Source organism: Phalacrocorax carbo, chromosome 3 (assembly GCF_963921805.1).
Source record: "Phalacrocorax carbo chromosome 3, bPhaCar2.1, whole genome shotgun sequence".
Taxonomy (NCBI): Eukaryota; Metazoa; Chordata; class Aves; order Suliformes; family Phalacrocoracidae; genus Phalacrocorax; species Phalacrocorax carbo.
In genome coordinates, this window is record NC_087515.1 from 94,279,255 (window position 1) to 94,300,262 (window position 21,008).

Here is a 21,008-nt window from a genome sequence, read left to right on the forward strand (position 1 = left end):
TCAGTTGTGGGCTCTGGGAAAAATGCTCTTTTGTTTGATACCTTTTATGCAATACCTTCATTGGTTACAGCCTCTTTCTTGTATCTTGACAAATACTGAATAGTCATCCCCTGTTCATTTGTGTGTGCCGCTCAGGAGTCTGCAGACCCCTACAACACGCCCCTTCAGCCACCTCTTTCCAAGCTGAAATGTCAAAGTGTATTTAAGATACACTTCCACACGTTCGGAGAGAGGCTGCCATTCCCATTTAAGCCTTCTGACTTAAAAAAACTTGCATTCGTCATATGGATCTATCTGGGATCGCACGTGCGTGCTCTCTCTCCCCACATATATAGTGTACTGTAGGTATTTTAGTGTACAGTGTTTTCCTACATACTAGAGGCAACTGTTCATTTTTTAAAAAGTCTTGAATTAATTCATTTACAAACTCCTTTGTGTCTCAGAAGCTTGGAAAACTTTTTAAGAGTTCCTCATTCTTTTTTACTAGATGTCTGTCTCTGCTGTGATGATGCACTGAACCGTGGCAGACAAAACTTTTTTTTTTTTTTTGTTTTCATCTGGCTAAAAAGTGGCTTCTTTCTCCACTTCATCCTCCCTGATTTGGAATGTAAGGAAAAGAGTTCAACCATAAGATTTACTTTATCTTATGCTTTCCTTTGTTTTTTAAGGTCCCTGGTCAGATGAACAGGGAACTTCTTAACAAGCCCAAATGTGCCTTTTCCTCCCTAACCCCCTGAAAAAACCCCAGAATATTCACCATCTGTTTTGCAAATGACTATTTTACAAACATATTTCAATACCGCTAGTCAGAAAAAACAAGTTGTAACTCAGTAACCCTAGAAGAAACCAACATTGATATAATTCTGAGTGTTTAGGTTCATAAAATCAAAGACTACAAACTGATACAAACCTGCTTTCTTAGCTCACTGGTTTTAATATTTTTCTTAGCTCTCCTCATACAAGATGCTCTGTACAATGTACTAATGCAGCACCAGACTACAAAGGGGAAATAATCCTAAAGTTCCTAGCTCTCATCTGTTGCTATAACAAAATTTCAGTTACTGTTTTCATATTTGAAAACATTTAACTCTTCTTCCAGTTTGAATTTATAGGGTTATCTTCAGTACTGCAGGTGAAGTTAATTTTAAGGTACACACACGGTACTTTTAAAGGTTCAGCCTGAGATGTGTCTCACTGCATATGTCAGTCCAAAACCAGAGGCTGTGATTTCATGATGGATCATCATGATTTTTGAATCCCATAAATCCCATGGATTAAGGGGTGCTATGGTTGTGTTGATTCGCACTGACATACACCCTAGAGTAGCTAGAGATTTATACTCCCCTGATCCAAGTCCTATTCTGGGTCTGCAACAGTTTTGATTTAGATAAAATGAGACCCTGATCCAAAGAAGACACAGGCGCCTGAAGGAGAATTTGGGAAGTTTTTGAGAACTTAACCAAAACAATCAACGAAAAAACGCACCGGTCAGTGACTGTGTCTCCACGGGCACCTGAACTTGCTGGACCCAAATGTTTTGGAGGTGCTTTGTGCTCTGCCTGCTGCACAAGCCCAGGGCTGGCCAGCTGAGCAGCTGGCCCTGGCATACTAATGCTGCCACCCATCATTGTCCTGGAGCCACGGGGGTCTCCATGGCAGGAGCTTTGGTGCATCCTGGATCCCAGTGCTGATGTGATGGAGACTGTTAGATCAGTTGGACTGAATTCAGCATTTAACACAGAAATGTTGCCACTTTGATTAAAAAAAAAAGAGAATGAAACCCTAAGCTGGTAACTGCCTTTTATATGATAGCCTATGGATTTGGGTAATTATCGCTGAAGTGGAAAAACCAGGTTTTGGTCCTCCTTAGCTTGATTAGAGTCCAGCCCACTCCCAGGAAAATACTTGGACTACCCTAGCAGACCTAGCAGCCAATTTTTTTACTACAGATCGACCACAGCACAACCAAAAGTTCAAGACTGACACCAGAGGATATGCAGACCAAAATGAGCCTGAATCTGTAGCCTGATTGTTAGTCTTGCCTTAGCACATTAGCCCAAGTCCCTCTTCCCAGGACAGTTCATAGAGTTTACATTAAAAACCCCACAGAATAAAAATAAATATTCTTTGGGAAAAAACAACTGTGGTGCCTATATCCTGTGTTTTGATTTAGGCCTTATATTTGGCTGTGGGATTGCTGGTGAATTCAGATTTCTTTTGGTTACCAGGATGCGTGTCAGTCCTATAATCACTTCATCCCTGTGCTCCCCACCTCCTACAAGACTGGCATCCAGCGCTGGCTGTTTACGCTGCCAGGGTACACAGTGAATCTGGTGACATGCAAATCTGCAGGGAGCAGAGGGAATCCTGGCTGCAGCAGAGCCAGCGTAGTGGCACGGCATCAACCATGCAGAGCGTCCTGTGACCGAGGCAGCAGGGCACAGCTGAAAAGCTGTTGGGTGCCAGAGCTAACTGGGCACACGTTAAAGCAGTTATAAGGCTAGTTTCGTTTGGGCAGCGTTTAGTTTGAGACTGGCATCTAAATTTAGCTCTTTGTAGATGTCACATATACGCTCTAAGCTTCTGTTAGATTCATTAGAGATCCAGGGGTCAGCTCACTTGCCCATGTAGAGATCATGGTGCTATCTGCATGCCCTATGGTAGCTGAGACCTGTGCATGAGGCTGGTAGGTGTAACACAGACCTGTACTTTCCTGCAGTGGAAGCTGATGAGATACCTCAGATGCTACAAGATGCCTCAGTGTGGGTAACTGAGTCAGACCCTAGTTGTCAGTCCCTTTGTTAGCACTGCGCCCTGGCTCCGTGGAGACTGGAGGGTGTTTCAGCGCAGATGCTGCTAGCTTCAGCGTGAGCTGAACTGCTCACTGGGCTCCACTGACTGTATTGACTAGATCTCAAGTCCCACCTTTTCAGGATTCAATTGCCGAAACATACTTACTTAGTGTCATTTTAAGTACTGCCAAATAGCCTACCTAACTTCCAGCTGCTTTATCAGAGGCTGCAGGTCTCCTTGGGTCCTCTTATCTATCAGCCCTGTGCAGATGGCTTGAGTAGCCCAGGGCATCTCAAATGGCACTAGAGATGCACTTGAGGTCCAGTTTTAATGAAAGCTAGTACTCACTGTGTCAGTCACTGAACTGAACCATGTCTGTCCAGGGCAAGCTGGTCCCTGATGTAATTGAAAACAAGTGCTGAAAAAGCAGCTTTGTTATGAAAATATTCCAAAAGTAAATGTGTGCATGAAAGCACTCTGTGTGTGTCAATAAAATGCACTAAGCAGGATCTGTTATAAACCACTAAAATATGCTAAATGTTCTGTGCATTCAAATTGCTTTTCTTCCTTATTTAATGGGACTGTCCAAGCTTACTGCAACCTCAGGGTCCGCACTGAGCACTGATTATTGACCTAACCGGCTTAGCAGCTGCATGTATTTACCTCACTCTCAGTAACGTATTTACGAACATTGCTGTGGCCCACTGTGCTGTTCCAGCACCACGTACTGCCCCTTCAGAGCCAGCCAGCGTCACTCTGCGTCCCGCGGGGCCACGTCTCAGGTGCTCCATGCCAGCTGCGTAAGAGTTGGTTTCTGGTTGGAGTTGCATTCCTGTATCAACCAGAAGACAGCAGCCTACAGACAAACAGGGCTGGAGCTTAGAACAAAGCTTAGAGCTTGGTTCTTGGAAGAAATGGCCAAGAGAAAGACAGTCGTGTGGGTTCTCTGCCATAGACACTACGGACGTGAACCGGAGAGTGTCCTCTGCTTGCTTACTCCATCACTCTCACCAAAGGGGACTGCTTGCTGAAGAGCCACCTTTGTGCCATTTCATTTAGCAAATACAAAATGCTTTTGCAGCTGCGTGTGAAGCAGGCATTAGCTTCCATACGATCAACACTTTAGTATGCCGAAAGGCAGGCAACTAAGAAATTTAAAGCAAGTTAGAGTTCTTTTCAAAGTGCTTTTGACTGATTTAGGCTTGAAATGAGTAACTTGAAAGCGCCCAAATACTTAGTTAATAATTTACATGTGAATAAAGCTGAAGAAATGCCTGAGATTCCAGCTACTTCATTTGATTGCCTCATGTTTACACACTGTGGAGCTCTTTCAGGCAGTACAAGATGTTTGTCATTTGGGTTCCCTGGGATGTTGACATATTTTCCGAGGCTGATGGAATGCATTTGCATGTTTTGCCCTACAGAATTGTATGGGCCTAACTTGTTTTGACATCTACATGTGAGTTCCATATTAGCCTTTTTAGACTGCTATTGTAAATGTTGCTTTTAGTTATTGAAAATGGCTTCCTTCCTGCCAGGCAGACAGCATTCAAGTTTTCCAATTGTGATTTTTTTTGTGTGTACGCATGGGGTTTTGAACTGTTCTTAGAAGATTAAGGAATGGTTTTCCTTTGAATACTCAGGATACAGACAGAAGGCTCTGATGCTACTGGCTGGAAATCCTTTGAGAGAGAAAAATGCTCCTTCGTGGTGCATTTTTAAATGTGCAAATACATGTTGCAGTCGACACAACCCCCTAATCCAGTCTATTTCAGCAGTTTAGTTTCATTTTGCTTACATGTCATAAGTTGCAGAATTTAGTCATTTAGCATATGGGTCAAGCTAGGATTCCAGGATCTTACAGAAGTTATTCTCTTTCGTGAGATGAAAGTCTTCATCCATTTTCTGAACAGAAAAAAGTCACATATGAAATTCAGTTGAGACGCTGTATTTGTCACTGTTAATATTTGTGTCTGCATCACACACTGGAGAAGATAAAACATATTATACTTTCAGAATTGTTGTGGCTATAAGTATTTTCACTACGTCATTGTCCATAAGGGGTAGCTTCCAGTTTTGGCTTTGTAGGGTATGTGCAACATTATCTGGCCAGTGGAGATAGAAAATGCCAGTTGGCCCTTTTGAATCTTTTTGTCCTATGCAAGTGCTTCTTGTGTGTTTACACAGTGGGACTCGGTTGCCTAAATGTACGTACTGATTGCCATTTTCAGAGATACAGAATAGCCAGCCTGGCCTCCCTCCATCTGGTGCTCCAGCAGGGCACAGGGCCCTGGCAGGCATCATGTTGGGTCTGCCAGCCCCAGGCTTGGGTCCTCAAATGGATTCCATCCAGAAGAAAAAAAATCATTAAGAATTTCTCAAGGCCATCTTGTTTTTTTTTTTATTCTGAAGTCCCCAAACTTGAGGATAAGTGCTTGGTAGGCTGTTGTCCAGGGCATCAGGCTGGCAGAGGTAGTAAAATGACCATGTCCACACTGCCTTGATGTGTCCCTGGAAATCTGGGCTGCCTGCTTCACCCTTGCCAGAGTTTATCAAGCTGTGGCTAGGGCTTGCAGGGGAGGGAGCCCTCTCCAACATCCCTCCTCCCACAGCCACAGGAAAAGGAAATCCAAATCTTTCCCGTCTCCCTCTCCCAGCCCTTCTCACTTCCCTCTGCCCCTGCACTTCCCAGTGCAGAAATAAGTGGCCCCAGCATACTTTGGGAAGCAAAGTTCAGTTGTATCTGTACTGCTGAGAAATCTTGCCACAGATTTGAAAATATGGCAGTTATTCAGGTTCAGCATTAGCCTCACGTGGCTATGCTGTTTTGAGGGCCCGTGCTAGTCTCTGTGCAAGATGCTACTATTGGACCTGTCTGACATCTAAGCCAGTGTTTTGGTAGCCTCTAAGGCTGTCCTGCACTGCACCATGCAGTGGAATCAGATTTTTGCTGGGATTCCCATCCCCATGACATCTTGATCCGAAACACCAGATCTGATGAGCTCTGGGAAACTCACTTGATCTTGACTTTGCACATTTGGTCCTACTCTAGCAGTATGTGCCATGGCCAGGTTCCAAAAGTGAACATTAATTTGCTGATAGACATGATTTGGGATATTGCTGCTTGAGAAGTAAATGAAGAACCAATGAAAAGTATAAGATGAGCATATATGAGAAGAAGAAGTCCTCTGTTCATGTAATTTCTCTCTGTTTCTCTCTTTTGCAGACAGGACAGGATGGGTCATCCCCGAGACCTACACCCACCCGCATTCCTGTGTCAAAAGGTATGAAAGCAGGAAAGCCAGTAGTGGCAGCCCCAGGAGCAGGAAATGTGACAAAATTCGAGCCTCGTGCCGAGACTCAGTCTATGAAAATAGAACTGAAGAAATCTTCAGCCAGCAGCTCTGCCTCCCTGGGCGGGGGTCAGGGCTGATGGCAGTGGCTCAGGGGGTATGTTCCGCAGGTGTTACTGCTACCATGGAAGTCAGCCCCCTGTCTGTGTAGTTGCTCACGTTTGCCTGTACTAATGGAGTCCTGCAGCTGCCACTTACAACAAACTAATAAGCGTGTGCACTGACTACTTGAGTAACAACATCCTTTTGTTTTCTTACTGAAGTTAAAAAAAAAAAGGCCATCAAAAAGGCACTTGTACGCCAGGAAGATTTTCAGCCTAGGTAGTGAGAATGGGGCAACTGCACTAGGTTATTAATCTAGTCCAGGATTTCTTAATGATAGAGTTGGTCACTTTTTTCATAGAACAAAGGAAGTTTGGTCACTTTTACTGGATTGTCTTCCACCTTAACAGACCACTTTCCACCTTCGCTGCTGCATGGGGCACTTTCCTTCCTGCCTGTTGGTCACATTATTGAGATGCCACTTTGCCTAGGAAAGCAATGCCAGGAGACAGGGCACTTGAGGTCCTGTTTTAATGAAAGCTAGTACCTCAGATGCAGGAGGGAGGGGAAGAGAGAAAGGATGGGCACTGTGTGACCAGCCTTCTCTCTAGGAGTCTCCCATACAAATCAGTGTTTCTCAGTGGTGAGCTGCTTTCTCAAGGCGGTTAGAAAATTCAAGGGGGTAGGGGGGTTGCAAAATCTTTGGCAGTAGCAGTGCTAAGCAGCAGCTTATTTCTTCTAGAGAGGGTTAACACTTGTAGACAGCACTTGCAACCAGGTCCCTGACTTATACACACAGGATTACTGCCAGCTCAGAGGTCAGATGAAGGCAAGTGAGCCAAAAAGGTGTTTAGCCGCTAGAAAAAGCTTGAGAAACATTGATCTGGCTAAAATCAACACAGTCCATTTGTGCCTGCTCCAAAGACCACTAAAAGCTATGAAGCAAGTCACTCTTCATAGTGACCAGACTTCACTAGGTTTTAAGTTTTCCTGGTTGGATGAACTTGTGCTATATTTAAACTGTAGTTGCCAAGCTTCCTTACGTCTCGGAGGGAAAGTCAGCACGGACTGCTGGTGGCAGAAATTGCTACCTAAAGGCACAGCTCAGGTATAGACAGTGAAAGAGATAGGGTTTGGTATGGAAGTTACTCTGAATACACAGTTGTTTGAAGTATTTTGTCTTAAATACAGACCACCTCATACTACCATGGCGATTCATTGTTTTTCCTTCCCTCTTTGTGATTTCCTCATTTATGTTTGCATTTTTAAGCATGTTTTAAGGGATTGCTTCAGCATGAAAATGGTGTGGATGCTGATGGTTGTTATGATTGTTTATTTAATAACAGTAAAGTTATTAAAGGGCATTTCCATTAAGTGATCAGTTTCCACAGAAGAAAGTCACAACCAAAAGAAATGGAGCCAAGCAGACTGATACATGATGGTTTTAAAGCTCATATAATACCTCAACCACTACAGCAAGCTGTAAAGGACCCAGTGGTTAGGAATAGCTTTCAGAAGCAAGGCAGGAAGACCACCAATAAATCAGAAATACAATTCACAGAAAAGAAAATGCACCAGTGGATGAAATACTAAATGGTTTTCTGTCTGGGAGAAGAGGTTTGATGGAATAATCTGCCACAGAAGGTCAGCAAAATTATATTCAGTCCAAGCAATGTTTAGTCTTCAGTCTGCACTTTGCATTGCTTTCCAATTTAAAGATCCAGATATGGCCATTATCCCAGCGTAAAGCTGGCATTTTATGATTCACGTGAAGGGCATTTTGTCTGTGGTGTAAAAGCTGCTGCCACATCAGAAAAGACATAGGTTTCAATTTTTACATGTGTAGCACCTGTAATACCTGCTAATTTTAAGGTTCTGGTTCCTGTGACATCTGAAAATCAGATTCGTATTAGTAGCATTTTTCGTAACACTCATGTCCCAGTATTTCAGATGAAACTTGGAAACTGGAATTAGCAAGCAATGTGAGTTACTCTGCCAGAAATATATCAGATCCTCTCAACTAATTGTTATCACTTAAAAGGCTCAATTTGTCAATAAATTGTTGCCGAGATCTTACTGTTCTTATTGTAACATAGACTGCTTAGCAGATGTTAGAAGAAAACACATTATTAAGAGGCTTTTGCTGGATATTCGCTCTAAATACTGGCACTGAAGCAAGTCTTCAGGTCAAAACAGTCATTTAAATAATATTGCAAACATGAGCCCCAAGCTAATGTGGCTTGATACACTGATGAACTACAGCTGCCTTAAGCCTTCCTTTTCGGATCCTTTTTTCAAAGGAACTTAGTTCCTTAGTTAACTGTTGCTGTACCCAAGGCAATATTCTACATGTGCCTGTGGTGGAAAAATTTGTTTGTTCTGCTTGAGATCTAAGAAACTAATTCACCTGAAGAAGCAAGCCAGCCTTACAGTACCTGAAATCCAGGACACACAGATTAGCACAACTGACCCAGAACTGTGGGCACAAGGCGGGGATTACTCTTGTACAGTCAGTAGGATTTCATGAAACAGACTCAAGAAATTCCGGACAGACCAGACCAAGGATCCTGTTATTTTCCCCAGGGGCAGCACAACAAAAAGGAACCTTTGCTCCATAGCAGAAGCCCAAAAGGTTGGAATTGGACAACCAGTTTTACCATTAGCTAGAAATAGGTATTAAGTTGTACCCGTAATTTTTACCGTCTGTTTTAGTTGACCTGAGATTCTTGCTTCTTAAAGGTAGAAGCAGGGTAAGATGAAGGAAAAAGAAAGCCCATAGCTCAGCAGTCTTAGAAGTTGAAGCGTGACTCTCTCTATTGTATTGGAATTTCCTCTGAATCTGATGACAGTTATGTTTAGTGACTACAGTAAGTTTCTCCATTCAGGTCCAGAAGGCAGTTTAGACAACCAAGTCTAAAGACAGTGCCTAAGCCCCAGAGGCATCCTGAAGGTGTTCCTAAACTTCTTGCGCTGCCCTTGTCTAGTCAGTGTTTCAGTTGTGGCTTAATTAGCACTGCAGCTTTTGAACCTTATGGAGATCCTTAACCTAGGTATTCTTGTATTTGCTCTATGGGCTTTAAGTCAGGCCACAATTTCAGGGTCACTTGAAGTTAGGATGTAACCCCACACTGGAGTCAAAAGCTGTAGTCCTGGCTTTGTCACCTCCAGCCAAGAAAGTACTCACTTCCATGTGGTTGTCCCTTGAGCTGGCACAAGTGTTTGAACTTAACTGGGGAAGTGATCTGAACTAAAAGCAATCTAGCACAAAGCATAAAGGGTAACTTTAATACAGCTTAGTTGCAGGCTCTCGGGCTGGAAAAATAAGGAAGGAAGGCATAGGAAACCAGTGGCTGTTTTAAAGTGATTGTGGAATCATGAATGCCTCCTAGCAGATCAAATACCAAACAAATGTAGGGGTGGTGCTGCTTATTTTAAATCCTTTTGATTGAAACCCGTCTTCAAAGGTAGGAAACAGGCCCTCCCTTCTCACCACTCTCTGAGGAGACTCAGACTGACATCAGCTCCAGGCAGGTTCACCGATGGCACTGACAGACAGGTGGGGCCAAAGAAGGTGGCATTCTCATTCCCTCCTGTAAAGGCTGTGCTGTTCTGCATGGAGGGCTTCAGTATTTGCTGAGCAGAAACAAGAGAGTGGTTGAGTGGTCAGGATATTGAACTAGAAGGAGGGAGCCCCCCCGTATTCTGGTCCGTGTTCCAAAGGCTGCCTTTGAGCCTGGCCTTTTGTGAAAAGAAGGCTTATAAGATGAAGGATGAAGTGTCTGTGTTCATCCATCCCTCCATCTGTCCTTCACTGATGAATAATATTAAATATACCAACAATTTCAGCCAAATCTGACAAAGCAATAGGGGTCTCCAGAGTGAGAAGTTCTTCCAGTTTGATGAAAAGGGCAACAGAGAAGAGGAGCAAGACCTTGGCAGTGCCCAACCACATGGAAGAATGTAGCATGAGCTCACCTTCATACAAAATCAAAGAATGAACACAAGAGAGTGATGTCAGAAATACCACAAGGACAAGCTCTGTTCAGACCTCGGATTTTACTAGGCACCAAAGAATCAAACTCTGATACACCAATCCATAGGAAAATATTGGGGCCTTTATTTATAGGGCTTCTTGTGTATTCCACATTACTGCACTGCAATGCAGAAACCAAGCCTTCCTCTTCCCAGGTGGCCATCTAGAATGACTCATCCTCATGATCTCTCTCTCTTACTGTTTTCTCTGTACTGATTTTTGATTGTTTTTTTTTTCAATGAAGTGGAACAGTTTCAGTAGCCAAATGCACTCAAGTCAGAGTAATAATGATAGTTACAATGCTTCATCAAGAATTGAGCTGGCTGAGAAGCAATCTTTGTATTTTTGGTAGGATTCAATGTCAGCTGGAGAGATGCCCTGTTCTGGCTGACTGCGTGGCTGTGTAAGCAGTCTTGGTAACTCAAGCCCAGCAGTGGGAACATATATATGGCTTAGGACAGCAGTTAGATGGAAAGGGGGAAGAGCAGGGAAAATGCCAACCCATTCATGAGCAGCACACATGGACTTAGAAGGTGCACTCTCAGTTCTCCAGATGATCTCTGTGATTTTAAATCTAGTTCCTAATAGGTTTTCCACTGCATTCCCTACATTAGATCCCATCACCTGAATTACTGTTACATGTGAGTATTGCTAACATAGTCATTAGCAGAGCAATACATTTGAGTAAGTGTGACTGAAAATGAGGGGCCACAGAACTTCAACCCTGATGCCTGGGGGATTTCTCTCAGTTTGGTAAACATGCTAAGTAAATAATAGAAGAAAAACAGAGATTCTGATTTATATGCCCACCTTTTTTTCCTTATGTGACACCCATTAGTGAGATTTTTCAAAAAAACAAGTAACATTTTGTGACTCTTCCAAGTATGCCCATAGAGTATGCATGTTACCATATTTAAACCTCAAACCACTTACAGCATATAGTAATTAGCATCATGTGAGTAATCTCTAAAATCACGTTAATATGTTGATTCATGCCAATTGGATGCCAGGTCATAGGTTACTCCCTGAAATGTGCTACACATGTTCTAAAACATGCTTGATATTTACATGAATATGCAGTAATTCTGATCAGATGTGGAAGAGCATGTCTTTAAAAGAGAGTAAGCTACTGTCGTGCTGGGTTTCAGGTGCCTGGCATAAGCTGCAACAGTCAGGCCAATTTTCAGACCAATTATATGTTCCCATCACACATCAGTGGCCGATTTCATTGAGTTGCTTTGAAACCTGTAGTTTGCTGGCAGGAGTTTCTGTGAGCTCATCTTTCAAACTTGTTTTCATTTAGGGGAATGTTTTTCTCCCCTATGTCAGTGCGAGTTATCCTCTTTCCCTTAATTTTGCCTGAGCTCTCTCAGGCAAATCTATATGCAACACTTCTCATCATGAATGTTAACTTCGCTTTGAATCTTACTCCCTACACACTGCACTTGCTTGGCTTTTTGGAAGATGCAATCAGGGTGAACTGCTCTCAGATGCAGAGCTATCAGCTCTGGGAGTCGGGTATGAATCACTCAGGTATGAATGGTTTTTCACTTTTAAAACTCTCTTCAGGATTGTAAGAGTAGAAATACTGATATATTATTCTCTTCTGTTGCTTGGGCCTGCGTTGTCTGTGGTACAGACAGTTTTGTATTACTTGCTGTTACTTGTTTGTATATATTGTAAGACAAAATTAAACTTCAAATGTTAAAATGTCCATTGATGGGCTTCATTATATGAACTGGTATTTTCTATAGGCCAGCTATTAATGAGGTGTTTCCTGGAGAAGCTGCGATTTACATCACTGGGACTGAAAGTAGAATTAGCAGTTTTACATTAACTTTGTTTTCTTTTCCTGTCATTAAAATAATTTTTTTTTTGTTCAAGTGAATTCATAGCTCCTTGAAATATTCACATCTATAACCCTGGAAAAATTTATCTTATCATATCCTACAGACATAATAATATTTGTATAGGGGTGGTCCAACAGAACTCTGACAAAATCTGCCCTACTATAATTTTAGCTTAATAACTGCTCAGATCTCTTCTAGTAACTAGAGAGTGTGTGTGTATATATGTGTGTGTGTATAATATATATTTTGTTATATATGAGCATTTCAAATACAAACAATGTACACAAAGAGCATACATATACATTTGTGAGAAATGAATGAACAAATGAACACTAGAAGTGGAAATTATTTTTTTTTAATAATTTCTCCTACTCTTTTCTGCATAATTGCTCTATTTGGTCCGTAGGAAGAAGACTGATTCAGAAACCTACTGTAGTTTTGCTGTTCATTCAGTGACTGAGCCCTTGCAGGGAGCATGATATTTTCCTGCTACCCATTAGTCTTTAGAATGTTTTATCTAAACTCAATAGAATGTTCATAATGAATATTAAGAAAAAAAATGTTTCGTATAGAGCTCGTGTGACTCTCATTGAAGTTAATGGGAGAGTTCACCCGAGGTTACAATCTGATATTACGTAAATGCAGCTTTTTACATCATATTCCACAAGAGCTTGAAGTTAGAGAATACCACTGGTTGTAAGGTAAAAAAATCTTACTGTAGTTTATGGTTCTTTCACATTCATTACTCAAATGTGGTAGAACTGGTATACATATCTTGTTGAAGCTCATTGGTTATTGATAAATAATATGGAAAAGAAATGCTTTCTATTTGGGAAATTCTGTTATTTCATTTGCCTTAACATATTCTCGAGTGGTGCCTTAGCCCCGCTTTTCTGATTCACCGCGTAGGAAAAGCACCACTGGAATCTGCCATCTAGCGGCAAAGTTCTGGCATTAAGAGTACAGGGGAAACACTTCGGTTCTTCTTTCTTAGAATGTAACTTAATCAAACACCTCGCAGATATTAGTTAGGAAGCTGACAAAAGCAGAAGTCAATAAAAATGTAAAAGGGAATAATGATGTGATTAGTGTCATTTCTTGGGTCGTGTAAATTTTGAAAAATCTTCAGACTATTAAGAGAAGAAAGAATCTTAAGAAAAATAATTTCAATTAAGAGAATGAGTATTTCTGAAAATGTATTATTATATGTTTTTAGTTAGCACTGGTACAGTTATATTATTTGAAATGCATAAAATATACCTTTTCAGATAAAAATGTCATTGATAGCTGAATTCTTATATTGAAAAAGTTGCCTGTAAGAGCCATGTAGATAGATAGAAGCCCAGAAGAGCAGGTCATTAGTATTTCAGCGGGACCCGGAGAGTAATCAGGATCAGGGATCTCCTACATTACACACAGGGCAAAGTTAAACCCAGCCTTCCAAAGACAATGCCAACACTTAGTTTAGCACACTGTGGCTGAAGTTTATCCCCATTGAAGTCATTAGCAAAATTCAAGCTGACTTGCTGAATAAAACCAGCATAGGTTTCTGAGCCAAATTTAAATAAAAAATGAGAAATGACCCCATACCCCTTCCTCATCCCAATTTCAAAGTTGCCAGCAGATTTATGATGGATTTGCTTAGACAGGATACAAGAGACCCAACTCCCAAGTCTTCCTCTACCTGATTCGGGTGTGGGACTGGAACCTTGGTGTCCTTGTGGTTTAACCCATCCAACTGTATCATTCTTTTTCCCTATGGATGACCAAATATGGTCTTGACATTGAAGTGGAAGCCAAGGGCCTCCCAGCCTTAGCCTGGTACTAACTTAGTTTCCCTCTGTAGCATTAGCCAGGACAGTTTTTATCAACCAGTGATGTGAGAGAGAGCCTGTGAGACATTGCTAGAAGAAAAATGCTTTGCACTGCCATTGTAACTGTTCTTCTTTAAAGTAACTTGTAATTCATTTGCAGTCACATAAAACCAAATGTTTTGCTATCTTTTCTTTTAGAGAGTGTCATCATTCACCAGTTACGCATGAACTCTAGATGAGTTACCGCCCCCACTACGTGCTCTCTGTGTGCACTACCCTCCTTGCCAGTTGGATGGATCACTGTAGAAGCTCTCTACCATCAACACCAGGGTCACTTGTGCTACTGATTATTCGTGGAAGAATTTATTGCTTCCATTAGATTTTATATATTTTTTTTCTTGGTAGAGCGTTAAGAGTGAAGGGCCTTGATGATGTTTTGAAAGTACGTAGTCAGAGAGAGAGAGAGAAGCAGTCTTTCTGCCAGCTGAATTTCACTTTTATTTGCAAAGCCTAAGGCACGTGCTTGATTTTGTTTGATGTTTGCCATATAATTTATTTTTATAATACACTTTGTAAAGTACCTGTCCCAAAGTTGCAATTCCTATTGTCCATGGCGCATTTATTTGTAGAATACACTGTCAAATTCGCAATTTGATATTTTTGTAATAGAGAGTATGTAAAGAAAGAAAAAATTTAACTTCAACAATGTTTTGTGTTTAAATGGAAAAATATTCAGCACATTTTTTTTTTTTTTTGCCATCATGAGATTCTGTGAGACTAAATACTCTGAAGACTGCTGTATGGAATTTGTACTATTGCAGAATATTTCTTGCACTGTGTGATGGTTTGGCATAAATTTAAGTATTAAAGTCCAATGCCTTGAAATACAACCAGATTTACTCATTTTAAACAATGTAAGCCAGTTTTTAAAGCTGTGATTTTTTTTTCTATATATGTTTTTACTTCTGCCTGTACCAAAAAAAGTTGATTTTCATTACACTGTAACTAATAAATTTTCACAACTATGCAAATGTAATCAGGCGTTTGAATTTTAACTCTAATTTCTTAAGGTTGACAGAACTCACATATGTATTTGTTTATAAGGACAGAACGTATGCCTCTGGAAGTTACTGTTTCTGACCAGTATTTCACTGCGGTATCACAGTGATATACACAGTAAAACTGATTCAGATGTTAAGGTACTGAGAGGGATCTGTCACCAAGCCCTTAATGCCTTAATGGTTTCTAACCTTGCTCTTTCACTGCATTGGCAGAGATGTCTGATGTACGATCAGAATATTTAGTCCAGGACTAATAGGACTGCACAAATGAGATGCCAAATGCGCTCTGCCATACGCTGAAGGGTGCGTTTTACACGGGTGGCTTTGTTTTTTCAAATAGCATCCAGAGGGTTCTGTGGCAGCTATACTTAAAATGATTTTTGAATGAATTATATATGAAGCTGGATAGAACTCAGACAGGGTCTTTTTTTCTTACACGTTTCATAATGAATTACTTTTAATCTAAGTCATTGGCACATATTTAGAATGTTGCAGATTTTTTAATTGCAGAAGCTACTGGGAGGAACTTTTTTTTGGAAGGGAAAACGGTGTTGCTTGCAGGAGATATGCTGTGGGATGCCAGAAGGAGCGCATTAACTCGGCGTCCCACTGAGACAAGCAGGCCAGTTCATTTTTGAAGCTGTAATAACGCACTGCTGTGTAGTCAGTTTGATCTTCATGGTTTAGTTTGCTTGCCAGCCGTGGGAGCTGGTTTTTTTTCTTCTAGATAGGAGTTCTGCAGCAAATGCTGACATTGTAGAGGGGCAGGATATTCTGGGACCTGTATAAACTTTCTTGGGGTTGATCGGCATTGTAAAGACTTTGCTAATACAGCTATACTGAGTAATCCAAATAAATGTTCTTTATCCTTGCAAAAGAGTCATTTTGTTGGCATATCTTATACTTCAGCTGGTACACCAAGTTTTCTAAGGAATGGGTTTTTTTTTCTTACGTATGCCAACAACATAGCTGTGTCTGTAGATCATATTTTAGAGTCAAGAAGAATTCCAGCTTTCAGGGAGTAATACAGCTGAGGTGAACAAAGTTGAGTGCATGCCACATTTCAGTTTACAGTAGAATGAACATTGTAATGACCCAGCTCTTCTGTTTTCAAAGCATTACTTGGGAACCAAAATGTATCCATGTTAAGAACTACATTGGGCTCATCTGGAATTAAATCGCTGGCTATATCAAAGTGACAGTGATGTGCCTGAAGTAAAATTCAGCTTTTAAATATGAGTAAGATATAAGTAAAATCTTATTCTGAAGTTGAGACTAGATTTAAAAGGTCCCAAACAAAGTAGAAAGTATTTTTCCTTGTCTAGATTTTAATATAAAGCTGATTCAGTATGAGGGTATGTATAAGTTGTCCCCTTTTGTTTTATAATTCCTAAACAAATACATAAACATTTATGGTTTTGCAAATACACTAAGTTTTTAAGCTTTAAAAAAATAAAGTTTTTTTTAAAGCATAAATACAGTCATGGTGTATTTGAAATAATTTAGGTTTGAAAATACTTTTGATGAACTGCAGCACCTTGGAGTAGGAGACTGGTAACACTGGTTATAAAAGATCCGTGGTGATATACACTAGTTCATCGCTGATAATGGTTTATGCAGGTAGAATAATAAATTCTGATCTGACACCTGGCAAGCAGCTGAAGTATTTCATAGAAATGTCCAGAGGGTAACCCTCACATGTGCAAAGGGTGTATTTCATCTTCAGTGCATTTATGTTCCTGGTCAATTCTTTACCTAATTTGGATTTGAATCTAAACCAAGTAAGTAAAGAAAGTGCATTAGCCAAATAATTAGCCTATATTTGGGGGACACTCAGGAAGAAATGTATTAAGACTATGTATGTATTAAGAAATGTATTTAAGACTAAAGATGTGATTAATTTCTACAAGTGTTGTCATTTTAAAGGAAGTAGTTAGGAAGTGCTTTCAGACAAAGACAACGTAGAGGCTATCTTCGGCTGTAGATACCAGTAGCTTTTAAGCAACTGAAAACTAATGAAAGATCTACTTTTCTCTTAAAGTTCTCTTTTAGACTTTTCTGTCTGAAGAGGATTGAAAGACCTCTATTAGTATAATTATAGGTGATAAAATACGGTATTTCAAATCTATTAAAGAAATCTCAAATACTTTGATTTCTAGAGAAGAACTCTACAGCCAGTGAGTTTTCCTTTTGCCTCACTGTGAAACGTAATTGGACCGAAGAGGAGACAAAACTGCCTGTCTTGTAGAACTATCTCTAATGCAGGTATCAAGATGCCAAACAGAGGTGACTGGCTTGAATGCTCCACCTCCTACTGTGAATTGATGGGTTTTATCTCTTCTTCTGGACAGTAACATTTAAGTTGAAAACTTCATATTTAATGCTTTAAGTTATGTAGATTTTCTCCCTGAAATAATCTATTTGGAGGTTAATGCATTTTATTTGCCTTGCCTGTTCTAAATATTAGTGGGTTGAACAGCATAAGGTTTTATTTCTTTAGGTTTTCTTTTAAAAAGTATTAATTATTTACATCTTTCCTATAAATAAGTGGACAATATGATAGGGGAAGTGCCGGAAGACCATTTTGGGGGCTTAATGGAATACATACAATTAAAAAGTAAATGCCAGTTGGTGGTCTTCTAGATTAACTACTATACAATCATTTTTGTACAATTTTAAGGCTCATTTTATGCTCCTGAAGTCAGAGATCAGTTTTCAGATTAAAATTTTGTAATTTTAGGACTTATGCTTAGGTAGTCTGACACATACTTGTTTCTTCCTTGCCTTAAATATTAATAAATGTGGCACACTGAGGCCTTGAGTATGTACGATGTCCATGCATCACTCATTGCTACCTCAGTGCCTAATAAATCAGCTTGTCATTCCACATATTAAAATGAAATGTTATCGATGTATGTTTTTATAAGTATTTTTCTTTTTTCCTCTACCTATTTGTCTTATAATTGCACACAAATCAATGTGAAGCGCACTACATCGTGCAGCACCTCACTGTAGAATTTCATGAACATGAAATTTGTTGGTTGCACTTGCCTGGGTATAAATGAATTTACCTTAGTGTAAAACTGTGGGATAATATCCAACCAAGACCTTAGCTTACTGGTGAAAAAGTAAAACCAATATACTGAAGTGTTTATGCTGATATTCTTTATTTCTCTAAATAATGGAAGTAAGGTATACCCTGTGATTGCACCCGGTTATGCTACTGAGGACGTAATTATTTTGATAAAACCTCATGCTTCTAATTAACCTAGTTGTTACAGTGCAAAGTGTATGTGTAGGCCAAGCTTACAGACGAACATATGGCCTTAGATACAACTAGTTGAAAAGAGAGAGCTGTAACTGGCTAATGATAGTGAATCTGATCCATATAGTATGTTAGTTCTTCTGTTTCGCATCATGCAGAATAGTAAGCAGAGACTAGTTCAGACACCTCACTTGAGCTGTTGCTTTGTTAATATGGCGGTACTTACCCTTGCATCAGGACTTGGCCATGAGGATGGGCACCAAACCACACCTTGTTAAATTTGTCCATTTCAAAGTCGAACAGCAGCTGATTCCACTGGGGTGGAAAGGAGGAAATTCTCCTGTTCTCTCCTTTTTCCACATTTCCCAGGTTTATCCTGGGCTTTTGTGGCTATGGCTATATTGGCATGTCATCTGATACAAATGGAGCAGAACAGCACATAAAAGTTCTGGGGCTCTTCCCATCTCCATTGGTCATACTTTGGCGTTCTCCTGGACTGGGCTTAGGCTGGCCCCTAGGCAAAATGTCTCCCGTGCAGTTCGTTTTGAAATTTCTCAAAGTAAAACTTTCACGTCATTCTGTGTTTTGACCGAGGGCCTCTCTGCAAGACCCTCTAGGAAGCATCCCACTGTTCTGCCCATTTCATAAAAATGGCAGTACTACATCAGCGATCCGTCACTACTGTGGCCCACAGCGTCACTACCGTGGCAATTCCCAGCAGCTGACAGAGCCCATGCCCAGCTTAACCATTGCAGAACAGATTCCCACACAAATGTGATGTGCCCTTTCTTGCCTGGCAGCATGAGATTCCCAACTTCCTGATATTGCCCCTCAGTTATCCTGCTGCCAGGGAAATCTCTCGCCATCTCACAGCACAGGTTTACAAGCAGCCTTGTTCCCCTGGGATCCCAGGTTGCACCTCACTGGATTTTCTGTGAGGCTGCAGGAGTAAAAGTTACTATAGCTGAAGCTGGTAATTGAAAATAAAAGATAAGAAAGAAAAGGGTGATAACAGGGACGGGGCTTAGCTAGGGGGGATGACAGCAAGGGTAGGGGCCACAAGATAATGGAAAGGACAAATTAGGAATGAGGTATAGCTTTAGCACAGATGCCACAAGGAATACGATTAATTTTTGAACCCTCAATAATTATTTAGGCACCAAATAAGTCTTAAATTTTAGATGCCCAAGTGGCCAAACTTCCCATGCTGTCTATGAAGAGATCTCCGGAGTCCCCACAGAGGCCGCGTTTGCACAAGCCATGTGCTCCCCCCAGTGGTCTTTCTTGATACTTCCGATTCTGCAGAGAACTAAAAGGCATTTATTTTACAGAAACTGTTCCAGGTTCTACAGGCAGCTAACAGGCCTTAGACTGGACTACATGCTTATAAAATAATTTAGTAGTTTTAATTATTTATTTTCCTAAAACCAAGTCAATACATAAATACTTTCTGAAAGTGGATTTTGGCTACGCTCTATATAGTAAGCACTACATCATCCTCACAAAAGAAACTTTAATGTAAAAGTGCCAAGAAAGTGAAAAATATGGACTTTCAATGTTGTATTGGCTTGTAGCAATGCCTGATAAAAAAGGTATTCTGGGATACAAATACATACTCCCACATTTTCCACAAGGCAACTATTTAATTAATTGACGCTGGATTTGCTCCTAAGGGAAATAAAAAGTAACAACGCTGACACCAATACCCCTACCTGCATTCACTGTGCTCTGATCCACTCACATACCTCCTGACAACTGAGCAGGAATACAGCACAAAAAAACCTCCCAAATGGAATGGTTGGTATAGAATCATTAAGGTTGGAAAAGACCTCTAGTCCAGGATCATCAAGTCCAACCGTCAACCCAACACCACCGTTTCTCAGAAACCACACCCTGAAGTGCCACCTCTACATGTTTTCTGAACACCTCCAGGGATGGCGACTCCACCACCTCCCTGGGCAGCCTGTTCCAGTGCCTGAGCACTCTTTCAGTGAAGAAATTTTTCCTAATATCCAACCAAAACCTCCCCTGGCACAACTTGAGGCCATTTCCTCTCGTCCTATCACTTGTTACTTGGGAGAAGAGACCAACACCTGCCTCACTGCAACCTCCTTTCAGGTACTTGTAGAGGGCAATAAGGTCTCCCCTCAGCCTCCCCTTCGCCAGGCTAAATGAAATGCTTTCACTAAGATAAGCTCTTCCGACTTTGCTGAGATGACCTGTGTTATTACACCTCTGTAGTGTCACTGATGCTGTTCCTATTTACGAGAGCAGGAAGCCTAAGTTATCTTCTACGTTTGCAAGCTAAGGGATGCTGCCTTTTTCCAGCAACACCCTTCTAATGCAGCGGGAAGACGGGGCGGAGGGTGGCTCCTCCCGAGGCACCGAGCGGGAGTCACAAGGCTGCAGGCCCGGGGTTTCCCCACGCAGTGGCGGCGGCCGCCTCGGAGCGGGGCCTGCGGGGACCCTGCTGCCTCACCCAGGCTCCGCGCCACCGGTAGAGGGCGAGACAGCTGAAAAGTGACGCAGTGCCTTGCGCAGCGTGGCCAGGCTGACGCCACGGGGCGGCCCCCGGCCCCTGAGCGGCACCGCCTCCCCGGGGACCACCCACCCGCCTGCGCGCCCGGCGCCACTGCGCATGCGCTGCCTCCCCTCCGCGGGTCGGTGGGAGGAGGCGAAGCGCGCAGGCGCAGCTCGCAGCTCGCCTGCGCGCAGGCGCAGCTCTGTGGCGGCCGTTCCCTCGGCACCGTGGGGGAAGGTGGGGCGTGGCCGGGGGGCGCGTCATCAGCCGCGCCAT

General features: G+C 41.6%; 1 protein-coding gene across 4 annotated transcripts in view; it reads left to right on the top strand.

Annotated features, from left to right (window-relative positions):
• The window catches only part of FILIP1 (filamin A interacting protein 1), a 109,118-nt gene extending 94,197 nt beyond the window's left edge, over positions 1–14,921 (top strand). For 3 of the 4 annotated variants that reach the window (XM_064447786.1, XM_064447788.1, XM_064447790.1), the window contains 2 exons: positions 6,020–6,243; positions 14,084–14,921. In XM_064447786.1, coding sequence (XP_064303856.1) covers positions 6,020–6,226 — 207 coding nt within the window. In that variant the 3' untranslated portion in view covers positions 6,227–6,243; positions 14,084–14,921. The remainder of the gene's footprint in view (positions 1–6,019; positions 6,244–14,083) is intronic. The other variant, XM_064447789.1, reaches the window with a different exon arrangement.
• The last annotated feature ends 6,087 nt before the right edge of the window (positions 14,922–21,008 follow it).